At 40.3% G+C, this 24,398-nt stretch overlaps 1 protein-coding gene across 3 annotated transcripts in view; it reads left to right on the plus strand.

The window, feature by feature from the left end:
* zfhx2 (zinc finger homeobox 2) overlaps positions 1-24,398 on the plus strand; it is a 52,277-nt gene that overhangs the window by 16,483 nt on the left and 11,396 nt on the right. For all 3 annotated transcript variants that reach the window (XM_034171292.1, XM_034171284.1, XM_034171276.1), the window contains exons 2-3: positions 1,631-1,789; positions 15,194-15,254. In XM_034171292.1, the coding sequence (XP_034027183.1) occupies positions 1,631-1,789; positions 15,194-15,254 (220 nt within the window). The remainder of the gene's footprint in view (positions 1-1,630; positions 1,790-15,193; positions 15,255-24,398) is intronic.

Below are 24,398 nucleotides of genomic sequence, written 5' to 3' on the forward strand. Positions count from 1 at the left end.
CTACTAATGTACAGTACACTAACTGTATTCAAGAACGAAACAAGATTTATTTTAAATTAGCTGATATTTTCAGTCCCTCGTGTCATTTTTCATTTGAAATGTATATACCTGTTTCTAAGATAAAAAAAATCTACACTTCCTCATCACTTTTTTCTGATGTCACAGATAGTAAAACAAACTTTTTTTTCCTCAGTTGATTACTGTAAATTGATTCAATTTTGTGTGTGGATCAGGAGGTCTGGGCGGCTTTGCCCCCCGACGAGCTGCTGCCCCCGCGACCCAACTCCGGATAAAGCGGAAGAAAATGGATGGATGGATGATTCAGTTTTCACAGTTATAGGTCAAAAGATCAAAGCCAGGAAAAAAATCTTTGAAAACTGGAAAATTCCTATCTTTAACACTAAACAAATTTTCCAAAAATTTCTAATTCTGTCAAAAAAGATCAAATATCTTTAATAATTGAGAGTGTTACATAGGATGATATCCTTTATTAACTGATCCGGATCTCATCCAGAGTACAGATTTTGTGGCCATCTAAATTTAACATTGAAAACCCCATTTAATGTATATTTTACATTATATTTTAATAAAACATTCCCCAATTGCTCTGTTTGAAAGTCAGGTGGAGACTGGCACCCATCACTTGACAAAGTTGGATCTGGATCTGACCCGGATTGTGGATTTTATGAACATTTGAATTTAATATTGAAAAGCCCATTTGGTGTACATTTTGCATTATATCTCAATCTCTTTTTTATGGATTCACCTACACCACCAAAATTGGATGGAGGTTCCAATTTTATGCCTGTTGTCTATCCTCCAGTTATCAAGTGCCAAAAAGCAATGACACTTCAGGAACTGAAAAAGTTGGAAAAACAAAAAAAAAAACCCCAAAACCTGACAGCACCACAAAAACTTCAGGGGCATGAACAAAATACATTTGATCACATCTAATTTAGTTTATGAAAAGCCACTTCTAACAGGACTTCGACCCTGAAATTTTTTTCCAAGGTCAAATTTTTGTGGAAATGGCAACTAGTGTTGGCGGAGGTTTGCACTCTACGAGTACAGCATGCTTTTCACTTACTGTAGGCAACACTAGAGTCAGAACAACCCACAAATGAGCAGCAACCAAATGGGGCTGCAGCAAAGGCCTGAAAAAACATCTCAAGGGAAGAAATGACACTTGCTGATGTCTGTGGGTTCTAGGCTTCAGGCAGTCATTGTCTGCAAACGATTTTCACCCAGGTTTTAGTAATGTTGATCGTTTTGACTGCCACTGGTTGTTCGGGGTTACCGCAGTCGGTCCAGTACAGATCTGCATTGGGATGTGGCGCAAATTTTACACAGGATACCCTTATCTGACCCAACTAAAGTTCTACATGGAGAAATTCATACAGTCGTTCCAAGTTGTCTCTCAGCCAAGTACTAAACAAGACTTGCTCTGCTTCACTTCTGAGATCTGCAGGGATCATCTGCACACAAAACAGCATGGCTGCATATCATTGTACTAATGATAATCTGTAGATTAATGGTTGTCATTTAATTTTACAGTAGCATATCTGACTCAGACCGCAACACAAATATTTGCAATGGGATTTGATCCTTTAACACCCATTTTTATTTTTAGGAGGAGTCTGGTGAGACCGTGAACAGTGAAACCAATGGGGTGTCAGAGTGGTTGTGCCCCCTTTGCCAGCAAGGGCAAACGGACCGATCATCTCTATCTTTGCATCTCACTGACCAACACAGCGTTCTTAAATCTTGTGTTGACAGGCTCCTGGATATTGTAAGTACAATGATGTGGAATATTGTATTGGACTATATAACTTTATAATTTTTATGTAAATACCAATTTGGGAGGGCCATTGACTTGTATTCCAAAGGAACTTGTATGAAAAAAATACAGTATTAACGTCTGTGGCCACAAGATGGCAGCATCTAGATGCGTGAAAAGCTGCTCTTGTGTGCTGAATGAGGTACTGTGATTTACACTTCAGAGCAGGAGGTGGCAGTAATGTGTTAGAGGCTACCAGGAGTCACTGTGCGTATGGTATTCAGTAAATCTCACTCCCTAATGCCAAAAGACGCTCTGACCACCTGGTCAGAGTGCCCACCTCCCATACCGGAGATTGTGAGTTTGCGTCCCGAGAGTGGAGTGATAGAGTGTGACAGTACAACAGTGGTAAATGGACTGCATTTATATAGCGCTTTCCATCTGCATCAGATGCTCAAAGCGATTTACAATAATGCCTCGCATTCACCTCGATGTCAGGGTGCTGCAGTACAAGGCACTCATTACAAACTGGGAGCAACTAGGGGATTAAGGACCTTGCCCAATACAATGCAGAGCTTAAAAATGCACCACTACGGTTAATTACAACCACTAGAAAAGAATCAGCTCTGTTGGTAAGGTGTTCTTTGTCTTAGAGCATGATTGAATTTAATAAATCATTCTTTCAAACTAAAAGACCATGCTACTTAATTAAAAAGAGGCAATATAACTTTCACACGTTTAGGAATAACACTTATTTGGGCTGTGTGTGACAACAAGAACAGAAACAACAGGCCAGCTAAGGTAAGGCTGTTATATTATAACAGACTTACTATATATATATATATATATATATATATATATATATATATATATATATATATATATTATATATATATATATATATATATATATATATATATATATATATATATATATATATATATATATATATATATATATATATATATATATATATATATATATATATATATATATATATATAGCGAGGAAAATAAGTATTTAAACACCCTGCGGTTTTGCAAGTTCTCCCACTTAGAAATCATTGAGGGGTCTGAAATTTTCATCTTAGGTGCATGTCCACTGTGAGAGACATAATCTAAAAAAAAAAATCCTGAAATCACAGTATATGATTTTTTTTATTTATTTTTATTTATTTATTTATTTTTATAATTTATTTGTCTGTTACTGCTGCAAATACGTATTTGAACACCTGTGGAAAAGCAATGTTAATATTTGGTACAGTAGCCTTTGTTTGCAATTACAGAGGTCAAATGTTTGCTGTAATTTTTCCACCAGGTTTGCAGACACTGCAGCAGGGATTTTCACTCTTCCATACAAATCTTCTCTAGGTCTTTCAGGTTTGGAGTTTCAGCTCCCTCCAAAGATTTTCTATTGAGTTCAGGTCTGGAGACTGGCCAGGCCACTCCAGGACCTTGAAATGGTTCTTACGGAGCCCCTCCTTAGTTGCCCTGGCTGTGTGTTTGGGGTCATTGTCATACTGGAAGACCCAGCCATGAACCATCTTCACTGCTCTTACTGAGGGAAGGAGGTTGTTTGCCAAAATCTTGCAATATATGACCCCATCCATCCTCCCTTCAATACGGTGCAGTCATCCTGTCCCCTTTGCAGAAGAGCACCCCCAGAATATGATGTTTCCACCCCCATGCTTCACGGTTGGGATGGTTTTCTTGGGGTTGTTCTCATCCTCTAAACATGGTAAGTGGAGTTGATCCCAAAAGCTCTATTCTGGTCTCATTTGACCACATGACCTTCTCCCATGCCTCCTCTAGATTATCCAGATGGTCACTGGTGAACTTCAAATGGGCCTGGACATGTGCTGGCTTGAGCAGGGGGACCTTGCTGCCCTGCAGGATTTTATACCATGACAGCATCATGTGTTATTAATGTAATCTTTGTGACTGTGGTTCCAGCTCTCTTCAGGTCATTGACCAGGTCCTCCTGTGCAGTTCTGAGCTTTCTCAGAATCATCCTTACCCCACAAAGTGAGATATTGCATGGAATCCCAAAGCGAGGGAGATTGACAGTCATCTTGTTTCTTCCACTTTCTAATAAATAGTCATAACAGTTGTTGTCTTCTACCAAGCTGCTTGTCTTTTGTCCTGTAGTCCATCGCAGCCTTGTGCAGTCTACAGTTTTGTCCCTGGTGTCCTTAGACAGCTCTTTGGTCTTGGCTATGGTGGACAGGTTGGGGTGTGATTGAGTGTGAACAGGTGTCTTTTATACAGGTAACAAGTTCAAACAGGTGCAATTAATACAGGTAAAGAGTGCAGAGTAAGAGGGCTTCTTAAAGAAAAATTAACAGGTCTGTGAGAGCCAGAATTCTTGCTGGTTGGTAGGTGATCAAATACTTATTTGCAGCAGTAACATACAAATACATTTTTAAAAAAAATCATACGTTGTGATTACAGTGCATGTCTCTCACAATGGACATGCACCTAAGATGAAAATTTCAGACCCCTCCATGATTTCTAAGTGGGAGAACTTGCAAAATCGCAGGGTGTTCAAATACTTATTTTCCTCAGTGTATGTGTGTGTGTGTATATATGTATATATATATATATATATATATATATATATATATATATATACACAACCCCTGGCAAAAATTATGGAATCACCGGCCTCGGAGGATGTTCATTCAGTTGTTTAATTTTGTAGAAAAAAAGCAGATCAGACATGACACGAAACAATTCATTTCAAATGGCAACTTTCTGGCTTTAAGAAACACCACAAGAAATCAGGAAAAAAATTATGGCAGTCAGTATGGTACTTTTTTAGACCAAGCCAAGGGGAAAAAATATGGAATCACTCAATTCTGAGGAAGAAATTATGGAAGCATGAAAAACAAAAGAATGCTCCAACACATCACTAGTATTTTGTTGCACCACCTCTGGCTTTTATAACAGCTTGCAGTCTCTGAGGCATGGACTTAATGAGTGACAAACAGTACTCTTCATCAATCTGGCTCCAACTTTCTCTGATTGCTGTTGCCAGATCAGCTTTGCAGGTTGGAGCCCTGTCATGGACCATTTTCTTCAACTTCCACCAAAGATTTTCAATTGGATTAAGATCCGGACTATTTGCAGGCCATGACATTGACCCTATGTGTCTTTTTGCAAGGAATGTTTTCACAGTTTTGGCTCTATGGCAAGATGCATTATCATCTTGAAAAATGATTTCATCATCCCCAAACATCCTTTCAATTAATGGGATAAGAAAAGTGTCCAAAATATCAACGTAAACGTGTGCATTTATTGATGATGTAATGACAGCCATCTCCCCAGTGCCTTTACCTGACATGCAGCCCCATATCATCAATGACTGTGGAAATTTACATGTTCTCCTCAGGCAGTCATCTTTATAAATCTCATTGGAACGGCACCAAACAAAGGTTCCAGCATCATCACCTTGCCCAATGCAGATTCGAGATTCATCACTGAATATGACTTTCATCCAGTCATCCACAGTCCACCATTGCTTTTCCTTAGCCCATTGTAACCTTGTTTTTTTCTGTTTAGGTGTTAATGATGTCTTTCATTTAGCTTTCTGTATGTCAATCCCATTTCCTTTAGGCGGTTTCTTACAGTTCGGTCACAGATGTTGACTCCAGTTTCCTCCCATTCGTTTCCTCATTTGTTTGTTGTGCATTTTTGATTTTTGAGACATATTGCTTTTGTTTTCTGTCTTGATGCTTTGATGTCTTCCTTGTCTACCAGTATGTTTGCCTTTAACAACCTTCCCATGTTGTTTGTATTTGGTCCAGAGTTTAGACACAGCTGCCTGTGAACAACCACTGACTGCCACAATTTTTTTTTCTGATTTCTTATAGTGTTTCTTAAAGCCAGAAAGTTGCCATTTGAAATGACTTTAGTTTTGTGTCATGTCTGTGATCTGCTTTTTTTCTACAAAATTAAACAACGGAATGAACATCCTCCTCCGATTCCATAATTATTGCCAGGGGTTTTTATTTATATAAAATACTATCATAAATAATAAAATTTGTGGTGTGGAATGTGTTTGTGTGTCAGCAAACAGAACTTGTGGGGGGGTTGAGCCTCACCATTGTGGGTCTTCTGTTCATGAGTCTTGTAAGCACAGCACCTCCTAAAGCCTGGTTCACACGGCAGGATCTTAAAATTATCTTAGGTTTCCAAAACCTGAGAGACAACACACGTGAAGATAAAAAAAAATCATGGATCTAACAGGTTTGGTCGTACAGTGTGTGGTGTTCAGCCACACGGTAAGGACAACACCACCACACGGAACGATTTCACACACAACATTCACACCTCAGACAGGAAATCTCGCAAAATCTCTCGACATTAAACGTGACTTCAGAGTAAACAGAGATACTTTGTGACTATTTAAAACAGAGGGTAAAACACGATACCAAAAGAAAAGGCCTTCTTTAAAGGAGTGAGACAGCGCCACCATCTGACTTTCTGGAAGTCGAACAGCTGTTTCAATTTTATTTTGTGCTCCGTACGTCCGTCATCTCGCTTTCTGATTGGTCTGCACGTCACATTCAGCAGGCTGTGCGCTTGTTTGTGGGTTGGAGGACACAACACACGCTGCTTATATGGGCCAAAAAAATCCACATGTTGAATATCCCTGATTTGCGTTCGGAGCGCTCCTGACGCCCTTCTGAGCAGATCAGAGCACTCGTAACGCACCACACACTGGAGAATATCTGATAAATTATCTTTAGCATCATCACGTATTGTTGGGGCGTCTTTAAGATTGTCGGAAGGGGAAGATCGGGTCCGATATCGGCTAATTATCCTCCCATGTGAAACCCTGGCCTAAGCTGCTTTGTGGAGTTCATTCAGACTTCATACCCTGGTCCTCTATAGAACCACTCAGTCGAAAGGGATTGAGTGATTGATTGATTTGTAATTTGCTTGTAGTACTTAAAGGGAAGTTCCCACATTCCTGTTTTATTTATTGTGTTTGGAGTTTTTGTTTTAGTTTTTTTCCTTTTATTCATAGAATGAGCAAAATTTAGGTGGTTTAGGGTGGTCCATACTTGCAGTAAAGGTCATGTGCAGTTAGTTTGCATTTATCCAAACCTTTTTTTTTTCCCAATAATTGAATAGTTCACATTGTAGCAGTTACAGTATGAAGATCATACATGAGTTAAACATCATAATTATGTTGACACCATCCTGTTTACCTCGACAGTTTGAATTGTAATATCCTAAATTTAGCCATATAGCCCAATGATATTAATTTAATGTAAGATCAAGTATTCTTTGTCCCACAACTGGAAATATGCAAGAGTCACAAAGCTCACTTCCGTGCATATTTACACAGTTAAGCTACCTTGGGGGAGGACAAACCGGTGTGGGAGACATTCAACCCCCACCTTCCTCTGGAAGAGTGAAGAAAGCTTGGTACCCAGAGTTGTGCGGATAGCAGATGGGCTGTGATTTAATCCATCCAGCATGGAGGAGAAATGTTCCAAACAGCCATATTTGGGCACCCTCCACTGGACCGCAAGACATCAGCTGTTTATGTTGTTGTGTAATGCTACAAATTAATAGGACCATCTCGCACGCTGCAAAAACCACTTATGACCACATTCTTTCATAGATGTCTGTGATGGCGAATTACCCTTGAATTCATACCACAGAATTCATCAATCACCCTGTTGTGTCAAGAACCTTTTTCCCCTTTTGAATAATATGTCCTTTGGATTGAAGGTACAAAAGATGTAATGACATCAAGATTCATCTCCTGTGCGCCTTGTGCTGTGCATGGTGCAACATCCGGGCATTTTGTCAAAAACTGTTAAATGAATAGAAAAAAGACAATAGAATGTTGCAGTAGTCCAGTCTAGAAGAGACAAATGCATGGATCAGTCTCTGAATCAGTCACAGACAGGATGGGATGAATCTTCATGTTTCTAAGGTGGAAGAAAGCAGTCCTGATATCTCTAATGTGCAGGTCAAAGGACGGCGTAGGATCAAAAATCACCCCAAGGCTCCTCACTTTATCTGTGTGATGTATGACACACAAGCCTAGCTTGAGTGTTGGCTCATTAAACTGATGTTGATGTCTTGCTGGACTAAAGACAATCATTTCGATTTTGTCCGAGTTTTAAAGTAAAGCTAGACATCCAGCTTTTCACTGAGTTAAGGCAATCCTCTAAAGAGTTTGTGTATGAGATTACCAGCAGTTATCAGCATGTACAACTGAGTGTCATCAGTGTAGCAATGAAATGTAATACCACACAGTGTGCCCAGGGGCTGCTATATAAAGGGAGAAAAGCACGGGGCCTAAGATGGACCCTTGCAGAATCCCTATATTTCATGTCAACAAGGTTAGAGGTAATGTATAGAACAATGGGAGCAACTAGTTAAATAATTTCAATTTATTTTCATTTATGTAGTGCCAAATCACAACAATGTTGCCTCAAGGCACTTCACACAAGTAAGGTCTAACCTTACCAACCCCCAGAGCAAGCACACAGGCGACGGTGGTAAGGAAAAACTCCCTTTGAGGAAGAAACCTCAAGCAGTCCTGACTCAAAGGGGTGACCCTCTGCTTGGGCCATCCTACTGGCAGAAATTACAAAACAATTCAGAGAACAAATGTACAGGAAATGCTGCCGGTGCACAGGACAGAGGGGTTTCAGGAACAGATACCACACCCATCTCTGGATGGAGCCGCAACTCAAACAGAGAAAAGAAATAAACGGAATCAGGCATCAGAAACGCAACAAATACATTATAATTTGTCCGCATTAAGCAACAAAAGAAATAGTAAAGTGATTGCTGGCCACTAGCCCTAAGCTTCCCTAAAAGACCCAGAATTTAGATAAAGTTGAGGCCACTGGCTGCTCCATTTCCTTATAAATTAAATTGAAGAGTAAAAAGCATAGCAACATACTATGCCAGTATGCTAGCCATACAAAGGGAAACTAAGTGCGTCTTAAGTCTGAACTTAAGTCTTTACAGAATCTGACTGTTTTATTGATGCAGGGAGATCATTCCACAGAAGGGGAAGAGTGAAACTGTTAGGCTAAGAGCAAAGAGGTCATTCTGCTGCAATGGGAAAAAAAAAATCATTTACTTTCAACATACAGCAGCTCCGACAGTGGCAGAAGAGGTAAATTGCAATGCCATTTTCACTCATGGTCACAACATAACTCTTCACCAAACTAACTACATTCTATAAAATCACAACAGATCTATAACACTAACAGTCCTAAAATAACATGTACTACAATAATAATAAAAAACAAGCGAATCTCGAACTCCCACAGTGCATTGCTGCAATGCATTATGATCGACACTGTCTGCTTTAAAAGACAGCGTGTACATGAAAACCTTTATTTTTTTTTTAAGTGAGAAGACAATTATGGAATCACATTTGTCTCATTAATACCTGCAAATGCACAGAGGTGGCTTGTGTAACTTTGTAACTTGTGTGTTGGTTTTTACAAGTAGATGCGTATTTCGTAAATGTCATTTTTTTCCATTTGTAATAAACATAAAGTATTTGCAAAACTGAAATGCATGTTAGCCACTTTTTACACTCCCTTCCCGTAGATGGCAGTGTTCTATGCGGTTTGATGGGTGGGAGGTGATAAGAGTCTGATTTCCCATAATGCTTTTTGGCACTTGGCGGGTTAGTGCTCAAACCTTCTTTATTCTTTAGCAAAAACAAAGAGTTCACCGTGCTTCTGCACAGCACAAACAAATCTGGTGCAACCAGGCAGGACCAATTTGTAAAAGAAGAAATAACTGGTGCAGCACATAAATAAAAGTCTAAGGTGCTGAAAGGAAAAAAAAATGTTCAAAGGGACTGACGTTTCGATGTGAGAGTCACATCTTCCTCAGAGTCCTGCACAAACAGAGATGGTACAGCTTAAATACTAATAAGAAGCAGGTGCTTTCAAAAGGGCATGACCATCCATCAGACACAGCACTCGCTCAATTAGTAATCAATTCATGATTAGAACACCAACTGTCCCAAAACACACATGACTAAAACCAAACTAAAAACAATTATTAAAGAAAACAAATTTTAGATCTTCATTCAATCCAAAAGGTTCCAAAGTGCCTATAGTATAAATCCAAAATGCTTCTCTACATAACAGTTTTTGATGATGTCACCACCTGTGGGTGGAACTATAATTCTCTCAATCCCCCAAAATTTTAAAGATGCTGGAGAGCCATGACCGGCCTGTTTATAGTGCCTTGCCATGGCATAAGTTAAATTCTGAGTACGGATTGCCGTTTTATGTTCAGCTATCCATAATTTAAGTTGACGTTTTGTTTGGCCAACATATGCCAAGCCACAGGGGCATTTTAAAATATATACTACATGAGTGGTATTACAATTGATAAATGAAGAAATAGGATATTGCTTACCAGTGCGAGGATGAGAGAGACATGAGCTTAGTGTAGAATTTGACAATGTGCACAATTACCCACATCTGAAGAAACCTTTTGTTGAGCTGGAGGCCAGGCAGTTGAGGCGGGACTGATCATATCTGAATGAACAAGTCTGTCACGAATATTTCGGGCACGCCTAAATATAAATTTGGGCGGTTCAGCACAGATGTCTTAAGTGTGGGATCACTCTTCGAATGTGCCAATATTTATAATTATGTTTTTTATTCTTTCTGCAAATGGAGTATAGCAGGTAGAAAAACCATTTAGATGTTGAAGAGGATTTGAGATTTTTTCTTAAGTAAAGAGGCACGATCAGTATTTAGAGCTCTGTCCCATGCTTTATCAATGTTAATTCTACTATAGCCACGTTGTTCAGAGTTGCTAGATGGGCTGCTTTGAACATAAAGTCCATGGTAGAACTAAAATTTCTTCTCACAAGAACTGATCCACTGGTATGTTCCGAACTAAATGGGGCGGATGATTACTATCAGCTCTCAAAGTATTTCTACTAAGAGGTTTACGATAAATAGTTGATTGCAAAGAATTATTGACATCCTTATAAATAGTGAGGTCTAAAAAAAATCTATAGAATGAGGATTATAGTTCAGAGTAAAAGATAAATAATCTGTAGTGGAATTAATATGATTATAGTTCATAGTAAAAGATGATCTGTAGTGGAATTAATATAATTCAGAAATTGATGTAACTCATCATATGCGCCCCTCCAAATTAGGAGGACGTCATCAATATATCTACGCCATAATGATATTTTTGAGTGAAAAGGGTTATTTTCAGTACTAAAGATATATTTCTCTTCCCAAAAACCCATCACTAAACAGGCGTAAGATGGAGCAAAAACACTCCCCATCGCAGTGCCCTGTAGTTGTAGATAATATTTATCTGAATATTTAAAGAAATTATTCGATAAAACAATCTCAACCAGTTTAATCAAAAAATCTGAAGGTGGCAGCACATCAGTGGGACGTTCGGCAAGATAGAAAGAAATGGCTTCTAAACCTGCATGGTGAGGTATGCATGTATATAGACTCTGTACATCCAAAGACACAAGGATATCATTGCTTGTACAATTCTGATTATTGATAAGATTTAGAACATCAGTGGTGTCCTCAAGATACGAGGGTAATTTGCGGACAAACTTTGCCAAAAAGAAATCAACAAATTGTGAAAGGGGCTCAATAAGACTCCCTATTCCAGAAACGATGGGCCGTAACGGAGGATCATCCAATTGTTTGTGAATTTTGGGTACACCATAAAATACTGGACAACGAGGGTTTTCACTTAAAAGAAAAGCCATCTCTTTTTCTGTTATCCAGCCCCTTCTTATGAGATAATCAATAATTCATTGAATCATACTATTAATGTTAGAGGTGGGATTGGAAGATAAGAGTTGATAGTGTTTGGCATTATTCAACATTCAGTATGCCATTTCATACTTCTCCAACCCCATAACAACAACAGCACCCCCCTTATCAGCGGGCGGATGATGATATCCCGTCTGGATTCCAAAGATCGTAATGCATCCAATTCACTCTTTGTCATATTCTTAGTTTAGATGGACATAAAGCCCCTAATTTAGCAAGTTCCCACTCAACTACCTGGCTTACAGTCACTATAGTGGATGTAAATTCGAAGACGGCAAAAACTTGATTTCTTTTTAAAAGGAGTAACTTCTGTTAGAGACTCACTAATGTTAGAATCCAAATCCTTTTTATTATTAAGCTCATTGTTAGATTTGGAAAAAATATTTCAAATGCAACTGTCTAAGATTTGAAAGAGTCCAAGGTGGGTTAGAAGGGGCAAAGGAGAGTCCTTTCTGTAGAACCGCTGTCTGTCTCTGAGGAAGATGGGCAAAGGAGAGTCCTTTCTGTAGAACCGCTGTCTGTCTCTGAGGAAGATGGGCAAAGGAGAGTCCTTTCTGTAGAACCGCTGTCTGTCTCTGAGGAAGATGGGCAAAGGAGAGTCCTTTCTGTAGAACCGCTGTCTGTCTCTGAGGAGATGGCAAAGGAGAGGCCTTTCTGTAGAACCGCTGTCTGTCTCTGAGGAAGATGTGACTCTCACATGGAAACGTCAGTCCCTTTGGAACATTTTTTCCTTTCAGCACCTTATTAAAGACTTTTTGCACTTATTTCTGTGCTGCACCAGTTATTTCTTTGTCTTTATTCTTTCTCTCTTCATTACTTTAAAAGTGCGATATTTTCACTTCGTAAAAATGTCAGTGTTGCTGTTCATGTGTAGATAAACTGTCCGGAATTAGTCTGTTTATAAATGAAACCATGAGTGAAAGTGCCTTGCGTTTGATCTACACTGCCACCGTGAAAGGTGAGACGTCTTTGCAGCAGCCGACAGGGTGTTTAAAGACACAAGTGCTACATTGAATTTACTCAGAAGCCTCTGCAGGGATACAAGTTGTTGACAGTGTGCCAAGTCAATACTGAAGCTTAGCAGTTAGCTGTAACTTCTGCTAATTTTTTTTCAGGAGTTTATTGGTTTAGCATTATAAAAGTTAACTTTTTAGTTAGCAGATTAGTGGTTATCTAAGTTAACTTTTTGTGTAGGGTAAATTAATTCAGGAATATTTGTATTTCAGCCAGGAAAAAGACAAAATATTTCTTATAAAGACAACATGAAATGATGTTACAATTACTGCAGTGTCCATGCTTTAGTCACATGTGTACTTTATTTGTCAGCACACATGTAGTTGTAATATAAACTCAAAGATGAAATGGATTTTTTTATTTAATAATTTCAGCGTTAATTGTCCTCAATGAATAGGTCATTGCTGTTAATGCTGTAGTGACATGAATTTGACTACTTTAGTGATTCTGAATACTTTGGAATTATACACAATTGGGTGGGCTTCTTCTACCTGTGCAAGCAAAAGTGTCTTGTTGACTGAACTTTTACTTCAGACATGTTTAATGATTCTTTCAATTAATGTTAAAATATTGACGGATAAAGCTCTTTCAAATAATAAACTGTTGCTCGCAGATGCGGCTTTACAGAGACGAGAGACAAACTATACTCACAAGACTTTTAACCACAGGAAGAACTACCCTTTACCCTCCATTGGAGTTGTTGGAAGCCACTTTCCTCACATTTTGAAGATCAGAGATGTACTCTTCTTTCATTGAGACTGGAGGTTCTGGTGTGCAGTTCTACCTCTAGAAATTTTGAAGTACAACTGTATTGGCAGGGTTGACGCCATTCGCCCAGTGGTTGATCCTCCTCTGCACAGCAAGAAATCCAAAGGATCAGGATGATATCAAGGATCAGGCTGAAAACATTACTACTTGTAGGAAAATGAGACAAACATAGGAACATTGAAATATAAAGATACAGGCTAAAGATTCAACAATATAAAACATTTCAGTCTGTGGCAACAATTGGTACCTCCCCCCCCCAAAAAACCCCCAAATATTCTGAATTATTTAAAAAATGAGACTGTAATTAAAAAAAAAAAAAAAATCTGGCATGGATTTTTATTGGGTAAAAAAATAAAAAATGGACTAAATTTACAATTTTTAAGAAATTATTGAGCTAATATCTAATGCAGCCTGCTGCTAAAGGCAAAACTAACTTTGGCAGTTTAAATTAATTAAACTCACTTCAGTGGTGCACTAACTTCACTCCCCCTCCCCCATTGAGGTGATACTTAATGCAGCCTGCTGCTAAAGGCTAAGCTAACTTTGGTCTTTTAATTGAATTAAACTCAGTTCAGTGGTGCACTGCCCCCCCCCTTCCCAATATTAATATCACAATGTCATCTGCAAACATCATAGTCCATGGGGACTCCTGTCTGATCTCATCTGTCAACCTGTCCATCACCACTGCAAACAAGAAAGGACTCAGAGCTGATCCTTGGTGTAATCCCACCTCCACCTTGAATGAGTCTGTCATTCTGACTGCGCATCTCACCGCTGTCACACTATTCTTGTACATGTCCTGCACTACCCTAACATACTTATCTGCCACTCCAGACTTCCTCATACAATGCCACAACTCTTCTCTTGGCACCCTATCATAAGCTTTTTCTAAGTCCACAAACACACAATGTAACTCTTTCTGTCCTCTGTACTTTTCCAACAGTATTCTCAGAGCAAACATTGCATCTGTAGTGCTCTTTCTCGGCATGAAACCATATTGCTGCTCACAGATCTTCACCTGTTTCTAAGCCTAGCTTCTACTACTCTTTCCCATAACTTCATGCTGTGGCTGATCAGCTTTATGCCTCTGTAGTTACTGCAGCTCTGCACATCACCCTTGTTCTTGAAAATAGGAACCAGCACACTTCGTCTCCACTCCTCAGGCATCCTCTCACTTTCCAAGATTTTATTAAACAATCTGGTTAGAAACTCTACTGCCATCTCTCCTAGACATTTCCATGCCTCCATTGGAATGTCATCTGGACCAACTGCCTTTCCACTCTTCATCCTCTTCATAGCAGCCCTCACTTCTTCCTTGCTAATCTCTTTTACTTCCTGATTTACTCTCACCACATCATCCAGCCTTTTCTCTCGCTCATTTTCTTTATTCATCAACTCTTCAAAATATTCCCTCCACCTTCTCAGCACACACTCCTCACTTGTCAGCACATTACCATGTGCATCTTTTACCACTCTAACCTGCTGCACATCCTTTCCAGCTCTGTCCCTTTGTCTGGCCAATCGGTACAAGTCCTTTAAGACCTTTTATTACCAATAATGTTGAATAGGAAATGGCAATATGTCTTCCATTAAATTGTTTGATGAATAAATAAGTTGTAGCATGATGTATGCTTTTTTTTTTTTGGTTCATTTGCAAATTGATGGTTAGGCAGGCTTGGCTACATCTACTGTGAAACTAAACAGTTTTGTCCAAATATTTTATACATGGTTGCATTTGCCTCATTTTAAATATACCATTGTGTGCTGCAGAACTTTGTTTACTAAACCATTTGTCTTTTTAAATACAGGCTGGTCTAAAACGGGCTTCAGTTGGAGAGGAACAGAACAAATCTGCTCAAGTGTCTTCAGGTAAGTCTGAAAACTATAATGCTGCCATTCCTTGAGTTTTTCTACTACTTGAGGTTGAATAAATGAAACTGTAAAATATTTAAGTTGCACAAAAGTGATTGGGTATATAGCTAGTGACATGTTCAATTGCCCCAACCCAGGTTTGTCTAAAAATTGATTTATATTGAAGTTATATAGGGCCTGGACAGTGTGTATACATAATCAACTATGTCAACATCAACAAAACATACGACATGGTGGGAGTAATGGCTGTACTTAGTTCGAGCCTGTCTATGGTCAGAGCATGCACTTCATAGAAGAGCATCCTGAAGCGTGGGTGGGGGGAAGAACCTCCCCCATAATCTAAAGTGTGAGAGAGATGGGTACTGAAACCACACATTTGGTATTGCTTTCAGTACTGGAGAAAATTAGGTGATGGTCAAGTCGTTAAAGCAGTGGACTTGTAACCAGAGAATCCTCTGTTAAAATCACTGTCACACTATAAATTCCAGGGATGAGGATCTTCCATGGATCTGCAGATTTCTGACTTCTTATGGATTTCTGGGCCATTTCTAAGATCGGCGTAAATCCTTTGAGAAAAATTTGGGAGTGTGGGGGCTGCAACGGGGCCATCCGTGCTTGTTAAACCTTTCCTCATCTGCATGGGAACCGAAACTGTAAGCTAAAACACGCTATGTCACTGGCTACTTTTTCTACAACTTTCAGCCAGTCAGAATCTCGGTAATGAAAAGTCACTGAAAGTACCCTGATGTGGACATTTTTATTTTCTTCAAGTTTTGGTCTGTCAAGTGGTGTCTTTAACATGGCCAAAATTAAATGCATTAAAGAGATAGTGGTGTAAAAAATAGATTTAAGTGGACATAGTTGGAGTGGGAAGTGGAAGAGACAAAGGCAAGATTCTGTGAATGTGTCCGCAAGGTTGCGCTCCCTGGTAAAGCCCTCTGCACGTTATGTTCGGTTTTCATTAGCAAAACCTTGGAAAAACACTGCAAGACGAAGAAACATGTCACCAAAGTTAATATTAAACAGACTAATCATGTGCTGCCCGGGTCCAGAAGAGCACAGAAAACAGGCACAGCCAGCCCCAAAGCCCACAGCACTTGTACTGCTCAGCGTTCGAACATCCAGTGCTCAGGTGCGTGTCCAAAAATTCTGTTCATACAATTTAAATGTTTATAATCACTGAAATTTTTAAGTATAGTGTAGTTATTTATACTGTACTCATAAATGTACTGAAGTGAAATTCAGGGCTGCAAAACCAGTGTTTGTGTACAGGTTTTGTCAAATTTTGCTTCCATGTTCCTTTTTATTTTGTCATATAAACCCGCTAACAGAAAAAACTCACTCATCACTCACTCGGGATTGGGTCGCGGGGGCAACAGCTCTAGCAGGGGACCCCAAACTTTCCTTTCCCGGGCCTCGTTAACCACCTCTGACTGGTGGATACTGAGGCGTTTCCAGGCCAGTGTGGAGATATCTCTCCACCTCGTCCGGGGTCTCCTCCCAGATGGACATGCCTGGAACACCTCCCCAGGGAGGCACCCAGGGGGCATCCTTACCAGATGCCCGAACCACCTCAGCTGGCTCCTTTCAACGTGAAGGAGCAGTGGCTCTACTTCAAGCTCCCCATGGATGACCGAGCTTCTCGCCCTATCTCTAAGGGAGACACCAGCCACCCTTCTAAGAAAACCCATTTCAGCCGCTTGTACCCGCAGTCTAGTTCTTTCGGTCATGACCCATCCCTCATGACCATAGGTGAGAGTAGGAATGAAGACTGACCAGTAGATTAAGAGTTTCGCCTTTTGGCTCAGCTCCCTTTTTGTCACAACAGTATGGTAGAGCGAATGCGATCCCGCCCTGCTGCGCTGATTCTCCGGCCAATCTCATGCTCCATTGTCCCCTCACTCGTGAACAAGACCCCGAGGTACTTGAACTTGGGGCAAGACCTCATTCCCTACCCGGAGTTGGAAATCCATCGGTGTCCTGCTGAGAACCATGGCCTCAGATTTAGGGGTGCTGATTCCCATCCCAGCTGCTTCACACTCTGCTGCAAACTGATGCAGTGAGTATTGGCGGTCACAGGCTATCTATTTCTCTGTCTGTCTCTCTCTCTCTGTCTGTCTCTACACTCAACAAAAATATAAACGCAACACTTTTGGTTTTGCTCCCATTTTGTATGAGATGAACTCAAAGATCTAAAACTTTTTCCACATACACAATATCACCATTTCCCTCAAATATTGTTCACAAACCAGTCTAAATCTGTGATAGTGAGCACTTCTCCTTTGCTGAGATAATCCTTCCCACCTCACAGGTGTGCCATATCAAGATGCTGATTAGACACCATGATTAGTGCACAGGTGTGCCTTAGACTGCCCACAATAAAACGCCACTCTGAAAGGTGTAGTTTTATCACACAGCACAATGCCACAGATGTCGCAAGATTTGAGGGAGCGTGCAATTGGCATGCTGACAGCAGGAATGTCAACCAGAGCTATTGCTTGTGTATTGAATGTTCATTTCTCTACCATAAGCCGTCTCCAAAGGCGTTTCAGAGAATTTGGCAGTACAGCCAACCAGCCTCACAACCGCAGACCACGTGTAACCACACCAGCCCAGGACCTCCACATCCAGCATGTTCACCTCCAAGATTGTCTGAGACCAGCCACTCGGACAGCTGCTGAAGCAATTGGTTTGCATAACCAAAGAATTTCTGCACAAACTGTCAGAAACCATCTCAGGAAAGCTCATCTGCATGCTCGTCGTCCTCATCAGGGTCTCGACCTGACTCCAGTTCGTCGTCGTAACCGACTTGAGTGGGCAAATGCTCACATTCGCTGGCGTTTGGCACGTTGGAGAGGTGTTCTCTTCACAGATGAATCCCGGTTCACACTGTCCAGGGCAGATGGCAGACAGCGTTGTGTGGGTGAGCGGTTTTCTGATGTCAATGTTGTGGATTGAGTGGCCCATGGTGGCGGTGGGGTTATGGTATAGGCAGGCGTCTGTTATGGACGAAGAACACAGGTGCATTTTATTGATGGCATTTTGAATGCACAGAGATACTGTGACGAGATCCTGAGGCCCATTGTTGTGCCATACATCCAAGAACATCACCTCATGCTGCAGCATGATAATGCACGGCCCCATGTTGCAAGGATCTGTACAGAATTCTTGGAAGCTGAAAATGTCCCAGTTTTTGCATGGTCGGCATACTCACCGGACATGTCACCCATTGAGCATGTTTGGGATGCTCTGGACCGGCGTGTACCTGTTCCTGCCAATATCCAGCAACTTCGCACAGCCATTGAAGAGGAGTGGACCAACATTCCACATTCCACAATTCACAACCTGATCAACTCTATGCAAAGGAGTTGTGTTGCACTGCATGAGGCAAATGGTGGTCACACCAGATACCCCCCCCCCAGTAAAACAAAACTGCACCTTTCAGAGTGGCCTTTTATTGTGGACAGTCTAAGGCAGTGATTCTCAACCGGGGTGCCGCGGCACCCTAGGGTGCCGTGATCGATCGTCAGGGGTGCCGTGGGTATTTTTCATATTCGTGATTACCGTGAATTATTTATTTTATCCACAAAGCATAAAACGACTCAGAATCTGACGTCATTGTGCTGCAGCCTCGCTCTCGTCTTAAGGCGGGACAATAACAAGGAGGCTGACGGCCAATTAAAACAGTGCCGTCTTCTTCAGAAGCCGTCTAAAATGCGGAGCTGTCGGTGTGTGTGTCTGTGCTTGTGTGTGCACGCGCGCGGAGTTAACAGGCTGCAGACTGCGAGGGAGGGGGTGGGTGAGGGAGATTCCTGAATGCAGGCGAGACACGTTCAGTGCGCAGCGAGCGCGGAGCAGAGAGAGGATTTTAACCTCTCTGTGAGTGAACGTTAACAAAACGGAAACGTGAAGCTGCCTTTACTTCTCTCTGAACTTTCTCTAAAGGTGTGATTCTGCCGTTACCATCCTGTTCACACCATGTGCACGTCGTATGCTGAATTTATGAGATCATGAGATGAAATAAACGGTCAAATATATTTAAAAACATATTTAAAAAATTAGAATATATGAATGAACTGAGAGCCACAAAAAAAAAATGTTCAGACGCAGAGATCACAAAAAGCAGGTGAGAACGCTGAACTTAAACAGCTGTTATTTTCCAAAGGTATTTATTTGTTCAATCTTAAGCTTAATGTAGTGTTTAAGCACAAAACGTGACTGATGAGGAGAAACAATTTCAGAAATGCAACAGAAACAACCACAAATCAGAAAAAGTTGGGACTGTATGTAAAATGAAGATAAAAATAAAAATGTTGCACCATTCCCAGTTTCTCCACTCACAGAAGCCAAACGTTCTTCCAGAGTTGTGTAATTATACTACAATAGTAGAATATAAAGGGGGAAAAAAAAAGACAATATATTCGTCAATCGCAATTATTTGTCTGACAATTAATCGTCTCCAGAAATTCCTAATCGTGACAGCCCTACTTGAGATCAGAGCGCAAAATGCTTGAGGATTTTCGAAATGCGATGTTTTCTGTATCGATTTTCTATTGCGATAATTGGGTTTTGCGCAAAACTAGAGGTAATAGCATTATAATATTATTTTAGTTGGTGGTGTGCCGCAGGATTTTGTAAATATAAAAAGGGTGCCGCGGCTCAAAAAAGGTTGAAAAACACTGGTCTAAGGCACACCTGTGCACTAATCATGGTGTCTAATCAGCATCTTGATATGGCACACCTGTGAGGTGGGATGGATTATCTCAGCAAAGAAGTGCTCACTATCACAGATTTAGACTGGTTTGTGAACAATATTTGAGGGAAATGGTGATATTGTGTATGTGGAAAAAGTTTAAGATCTTTGAGTTCATCTCATACAAAATGGGAGCAAAACCAAAAGTGTTGCGTTTATATTTTTGTTGTGTGTCTGTATATATATGTGTGTGTGTGTGTGTATATATATATATATATATATGTATATGTGTGTGTGTATATAAAATAATCCACCATTCGGAAGATTTAGACAGCTTTCGGTGGCTTTTCAGTCGTGTGACTATCAAAGAAATTGTGGACGAGGTGGGCATGTCACATGTCCTGTGAGATGTCAACACAGTGGCGCTTTTGCTGCGCCATCAGCTTCGTGCCGATGAATTTCGCTGCAACTCTTTTCATGGCCAAATCTTCTGTCACAGTGGAATGTGCCGAAAAAGTGCTGATGTCCACCTCTTCCGCAATTTCTCAGATAATCACACGACGGTCCCACATCACCACAGCATTTAATTTTTAAATGAGCTGGTCATTTCAGCATGTTGATGGCCGCCCGGAGCGTGGCGCGCTCTCCACCATTGTGCGGCCGTCTTTAAACCGGTTGTACCGCTCCTTAATCTGTGTGATGCCCACAGGATCGTCACCGAAAGCCGCCTGAATGGTTTCCACCTGGCTGTCGCCCAGTTTCTGACAAAATTTGATGCAGTCGCACTGCTCCAGTCGTTCTGCCATTTCCTTGCAAAGAAAAAATGACGAGAGACTACACCCATCCTCACACAAAGGCTGCTTACAAGCAAATGACGCAACCGACAGGCGTGAAAAAAATCACGCATGCGCACAAAGGTTCAAGGTTGGCTCATGCAAGCACATGATTCAAATCCATCAGGTTTTTGAAAAAAATAAAAAGGTCGGATACTTTTCTAACAGACCTTGTGTGTGTGTGTGTGTGTGTGTGTGTGTGTGTATACACACACACACTTCATCAGCCCATTATAGCAGTGCTAAATCCTCTGAGTCCAGTACCTTTCAAGTATTTTAAAAAGCCAACACTCCCCCCTCTCACTTGACCTTACAGTTTAAAATACTTCCTATAGAAACTTCTTTCAGGCCTTACAATTGATTTCTTTCCATTTTTACTCTTTAATAGATAAACCATTCAAAAATGACAAAAGACATTTTGCCTGCATGCTGAAATCGGCCTGCATCAATTTTATTTTTATTTTTTCACAGACTGCGGTACAGCTGGTGTCAGGATGTGTGCTTTTAATTTTACTATGCTGTATGTGCTTGTGGAGTTTTCCTGCTGAATGGCATAAGAAGTTGGGGTGCAAACTCGCATGGTGTGATTTAGGAATTTATTATGGGGCAATCATTTGGAAACGCACATCGTTTTTATTATTTTGGTGAATTTTCTAGACTATGGTACAGCTGTTGCACAGGATGTGTGCTTTTTAGTGTTACTATGAGGCAATGTCACTGTTTTATACCACAAATATTGTTTTGATAGGTTTTAATATCTTAAAATGATTTACACATACTTACATGACGTTCCAGTATATTTCATAGCTCATTGCAGGTTAAGGAACAACACTGGAAGTATAGTTTTGGCAAGTTTGGTTATCTGTCCAATGCTATGGCATTTGTAATAAGTACATATGCTACAGCACGAGGCAAGTATCAGTGAAAGAAGTTTTTATTACAGTAAGGCTTCCACATACCCCAACATAAATATAAAATGGAAATTCATGAAATTAGGTCTCTGTAGTGGCCCAGAAATGCCTCTAAAATGCTCACGACGTGTGAGCTTCAGGGGTCTTCGCCCCCTGGGTCTCCCCCCAGGGGTGCTGCCCCTGGACCCCACTGGGGACCTGCAGTGACCCCCAGCCATTTTCAGAGTTGTTTTTTTGCCCATTCTCATCCCTGAAAATCACTTGGGCCCTTAATCCCTAAGTTGTCCCCGGTGTGCAGAGAAGGTCTTGCATGGCAGCACCCTGACAGTGTGTGTGTGTGTGTGTGTGTGTGTGTGTGTGTGTGTGTGTGTGTGTGTGTGTGTGTGTGTGTGTGTGTGTAAGTAAATGAATGTGAGGCATCACTGTAACCTACTTTGACCATAAGTGTGTTAACCCCAAAACGTGAATCAGGTACAAATCGTGTATCCAACTCCTCACCTGACAGTGTCCCTGGAGCGGGTTACGGCTAGCAGGGCCAGGTGCTTGACACTAGAAGCAAGAGCCTTCTCCGATCACCTCCCTGCCTCACCTGCTGTAGTGACCCCCGCCCCGCCAAAAAATAAAATTTCGAGGTGATAGGGTTTGCGATCAAGAATTCCTGCAGTAATTGATCAGACAACTGAAATTTGTAAACTACCTAAACTGAAATATATATATATAGTGGCTTGCAAAAATATTCAGCCTCTTGGTATATCACACATTTTAATTTGTTTATGGCATTTCATATACAAAAAGTAAATCAGGCTTCTCAATATAAAAATTTCTAAAATTATCTTCCTTAGACTCAAACTGAAAGTAAATCTCTACAACTTGATATAAATCAAAAATATAAAAGCCAAGATGATGGGTTGCATAAGTAATCAGCCCCTTTGGTATAATACCTGTAAATAATCAATTTAATTGCCAGTTTTTTTCAGACAAGTCAGGGGATGGATACATGAACAAGTCATTGAATATGATGTATTGAACTTTATTTACATCAGTTAATGAAGATATACAAACAGTATGGCATTCTGTTTTAAATCTGTATGGAGTAGACAGTTCTCAAAAACTGAGTAACTGTGCAAGAAGGAGAAGTGGGAGGAAAGACACCCAGACAACCCAGAAGACGTTTTAGGCTTCTCTGGCTGTTATTGGAGAAATTGTACGTAGTGCATGTTTTGCATTTTGTATCCCCAGTTGTACAGCTCATGATAAAGTGGTATAGTAGTGGGGCGGCATAGTAAAATAGTTGGTCATTTTGTGATAAAAACATGGAGGTTGATGCACATATTAAGTTTATTTACAGATACGGAGCCATGCACTACGCACAATTTCTCCAATCACAGCCAGATATTTTCCCATATCAGACAGCTACCATGACAATCGGTCCGGATCACATATCAGATTCGTTACAAACCAGAAAGCTAAAAACACGATTGGAAAAACCAAGTTGGACATGAATGTACTCCATAAATATCTAAACAGCATTGGACAAAATGCACAGTTTGAAAGCTTACCAGCTAACGACTGGACCATCTGTTAGCAAGTTCTTCATGGAGGTGAAGAAAGCGTACAGGTCTGTGAGCCTAAAACCGTCAGCAGCTATCATATTCAGCCGATACCGTAAGTTTGCATATATATATATATAAACAAATTTATAAACCTCGCTTGCTTGGTCTGTACGGGAATATCAGACCTCCTGTTTTTTGCGCGGACCGTAATGTCAAGGCCTTGATGTTTTTCCTGTACAGCCCTCACACTCTGTTAATAATCCTTTATTATAAATAATCTAGCATACAGTTGAATTCAAAGTTCATTAAATTGGGTGGGGGGATAAATTCAAATTGACATATTTGAACATTTTTTTAAAAAGTAACACAATAATTACTTTCCCCAGTAAGTAATTACTTTTATAATACTGTAACTCGTTACTAAGTTACTTTTTAGGAGAGTAACTATAACTAATTACTTTTTTTAATAAGTAACCTCTCCAACACATGATATAAATAATGATATAAATAATCCGTTTGTTGCTGTCTTTGATTTCCTGCTCGTTAAGAAAAATAAAAAACTTTAATTTTCTTGTCAGCCTCTCGTGGTCTGAAAGCATAATGTCATAGAGCTTGAGATTGATTGATTAACTGGAGCTTTAGTCAGTCAGAAGGATCTGTCAGACAGCCGCAGGAAAAATAAACAAGCGAAGCACAAACCCACAAACAAAGGTGCAGGCAGCATTAAAGCTCGCCGCACAAAGTTTTGAACATGCACAAACTTTGTTGAACTTTGCAGAGATCCGCTGCCAAGGAAGTCATTTTTCAGGTATAAAAATTACTTTTGTTGGACAAACAAACTGAAAGTCGCTCCTTCACTGTGTGACTGGGGCTTACAATGTGCTGGGGGGGGGGGGGGGGGGGGTCCACAGAGCTAATTTATTTTAGGTGGGCATTTAATAAACTCTTATAAAAAAAAAAAAAAAAATTCAGGTAGGTGTTTAACCAACTTTTTTCAAAAAAGGGGGTGGGCTGATGCTTGGCCCTGGGCCCTCAGATGCGCAAATACAGTATTTTCTTCGTGTGTGTTTGAGCGAGAGAGAGATGCATGTGCAGATTTTTAAAAAAAATTCACATCACACTAAAGTGAAATTTTTTATTTTTTATTTTTA

The sequence above is a fragment of the Thalassophryne amazonica genome, chromosome 1 (genome assembly GCF_902500255.1).
Source record: "Thalassophryne amazonica chromosome 1, fThaAma1.1, whole genome shotgun sequence".
Lineage (NCBI taxonomy): Eukaryota > Metazoa > Chordata > Actinopteri > Batrachoidiformes > Batrachoididae > Thalassophryne > Thalassophryne amazonica.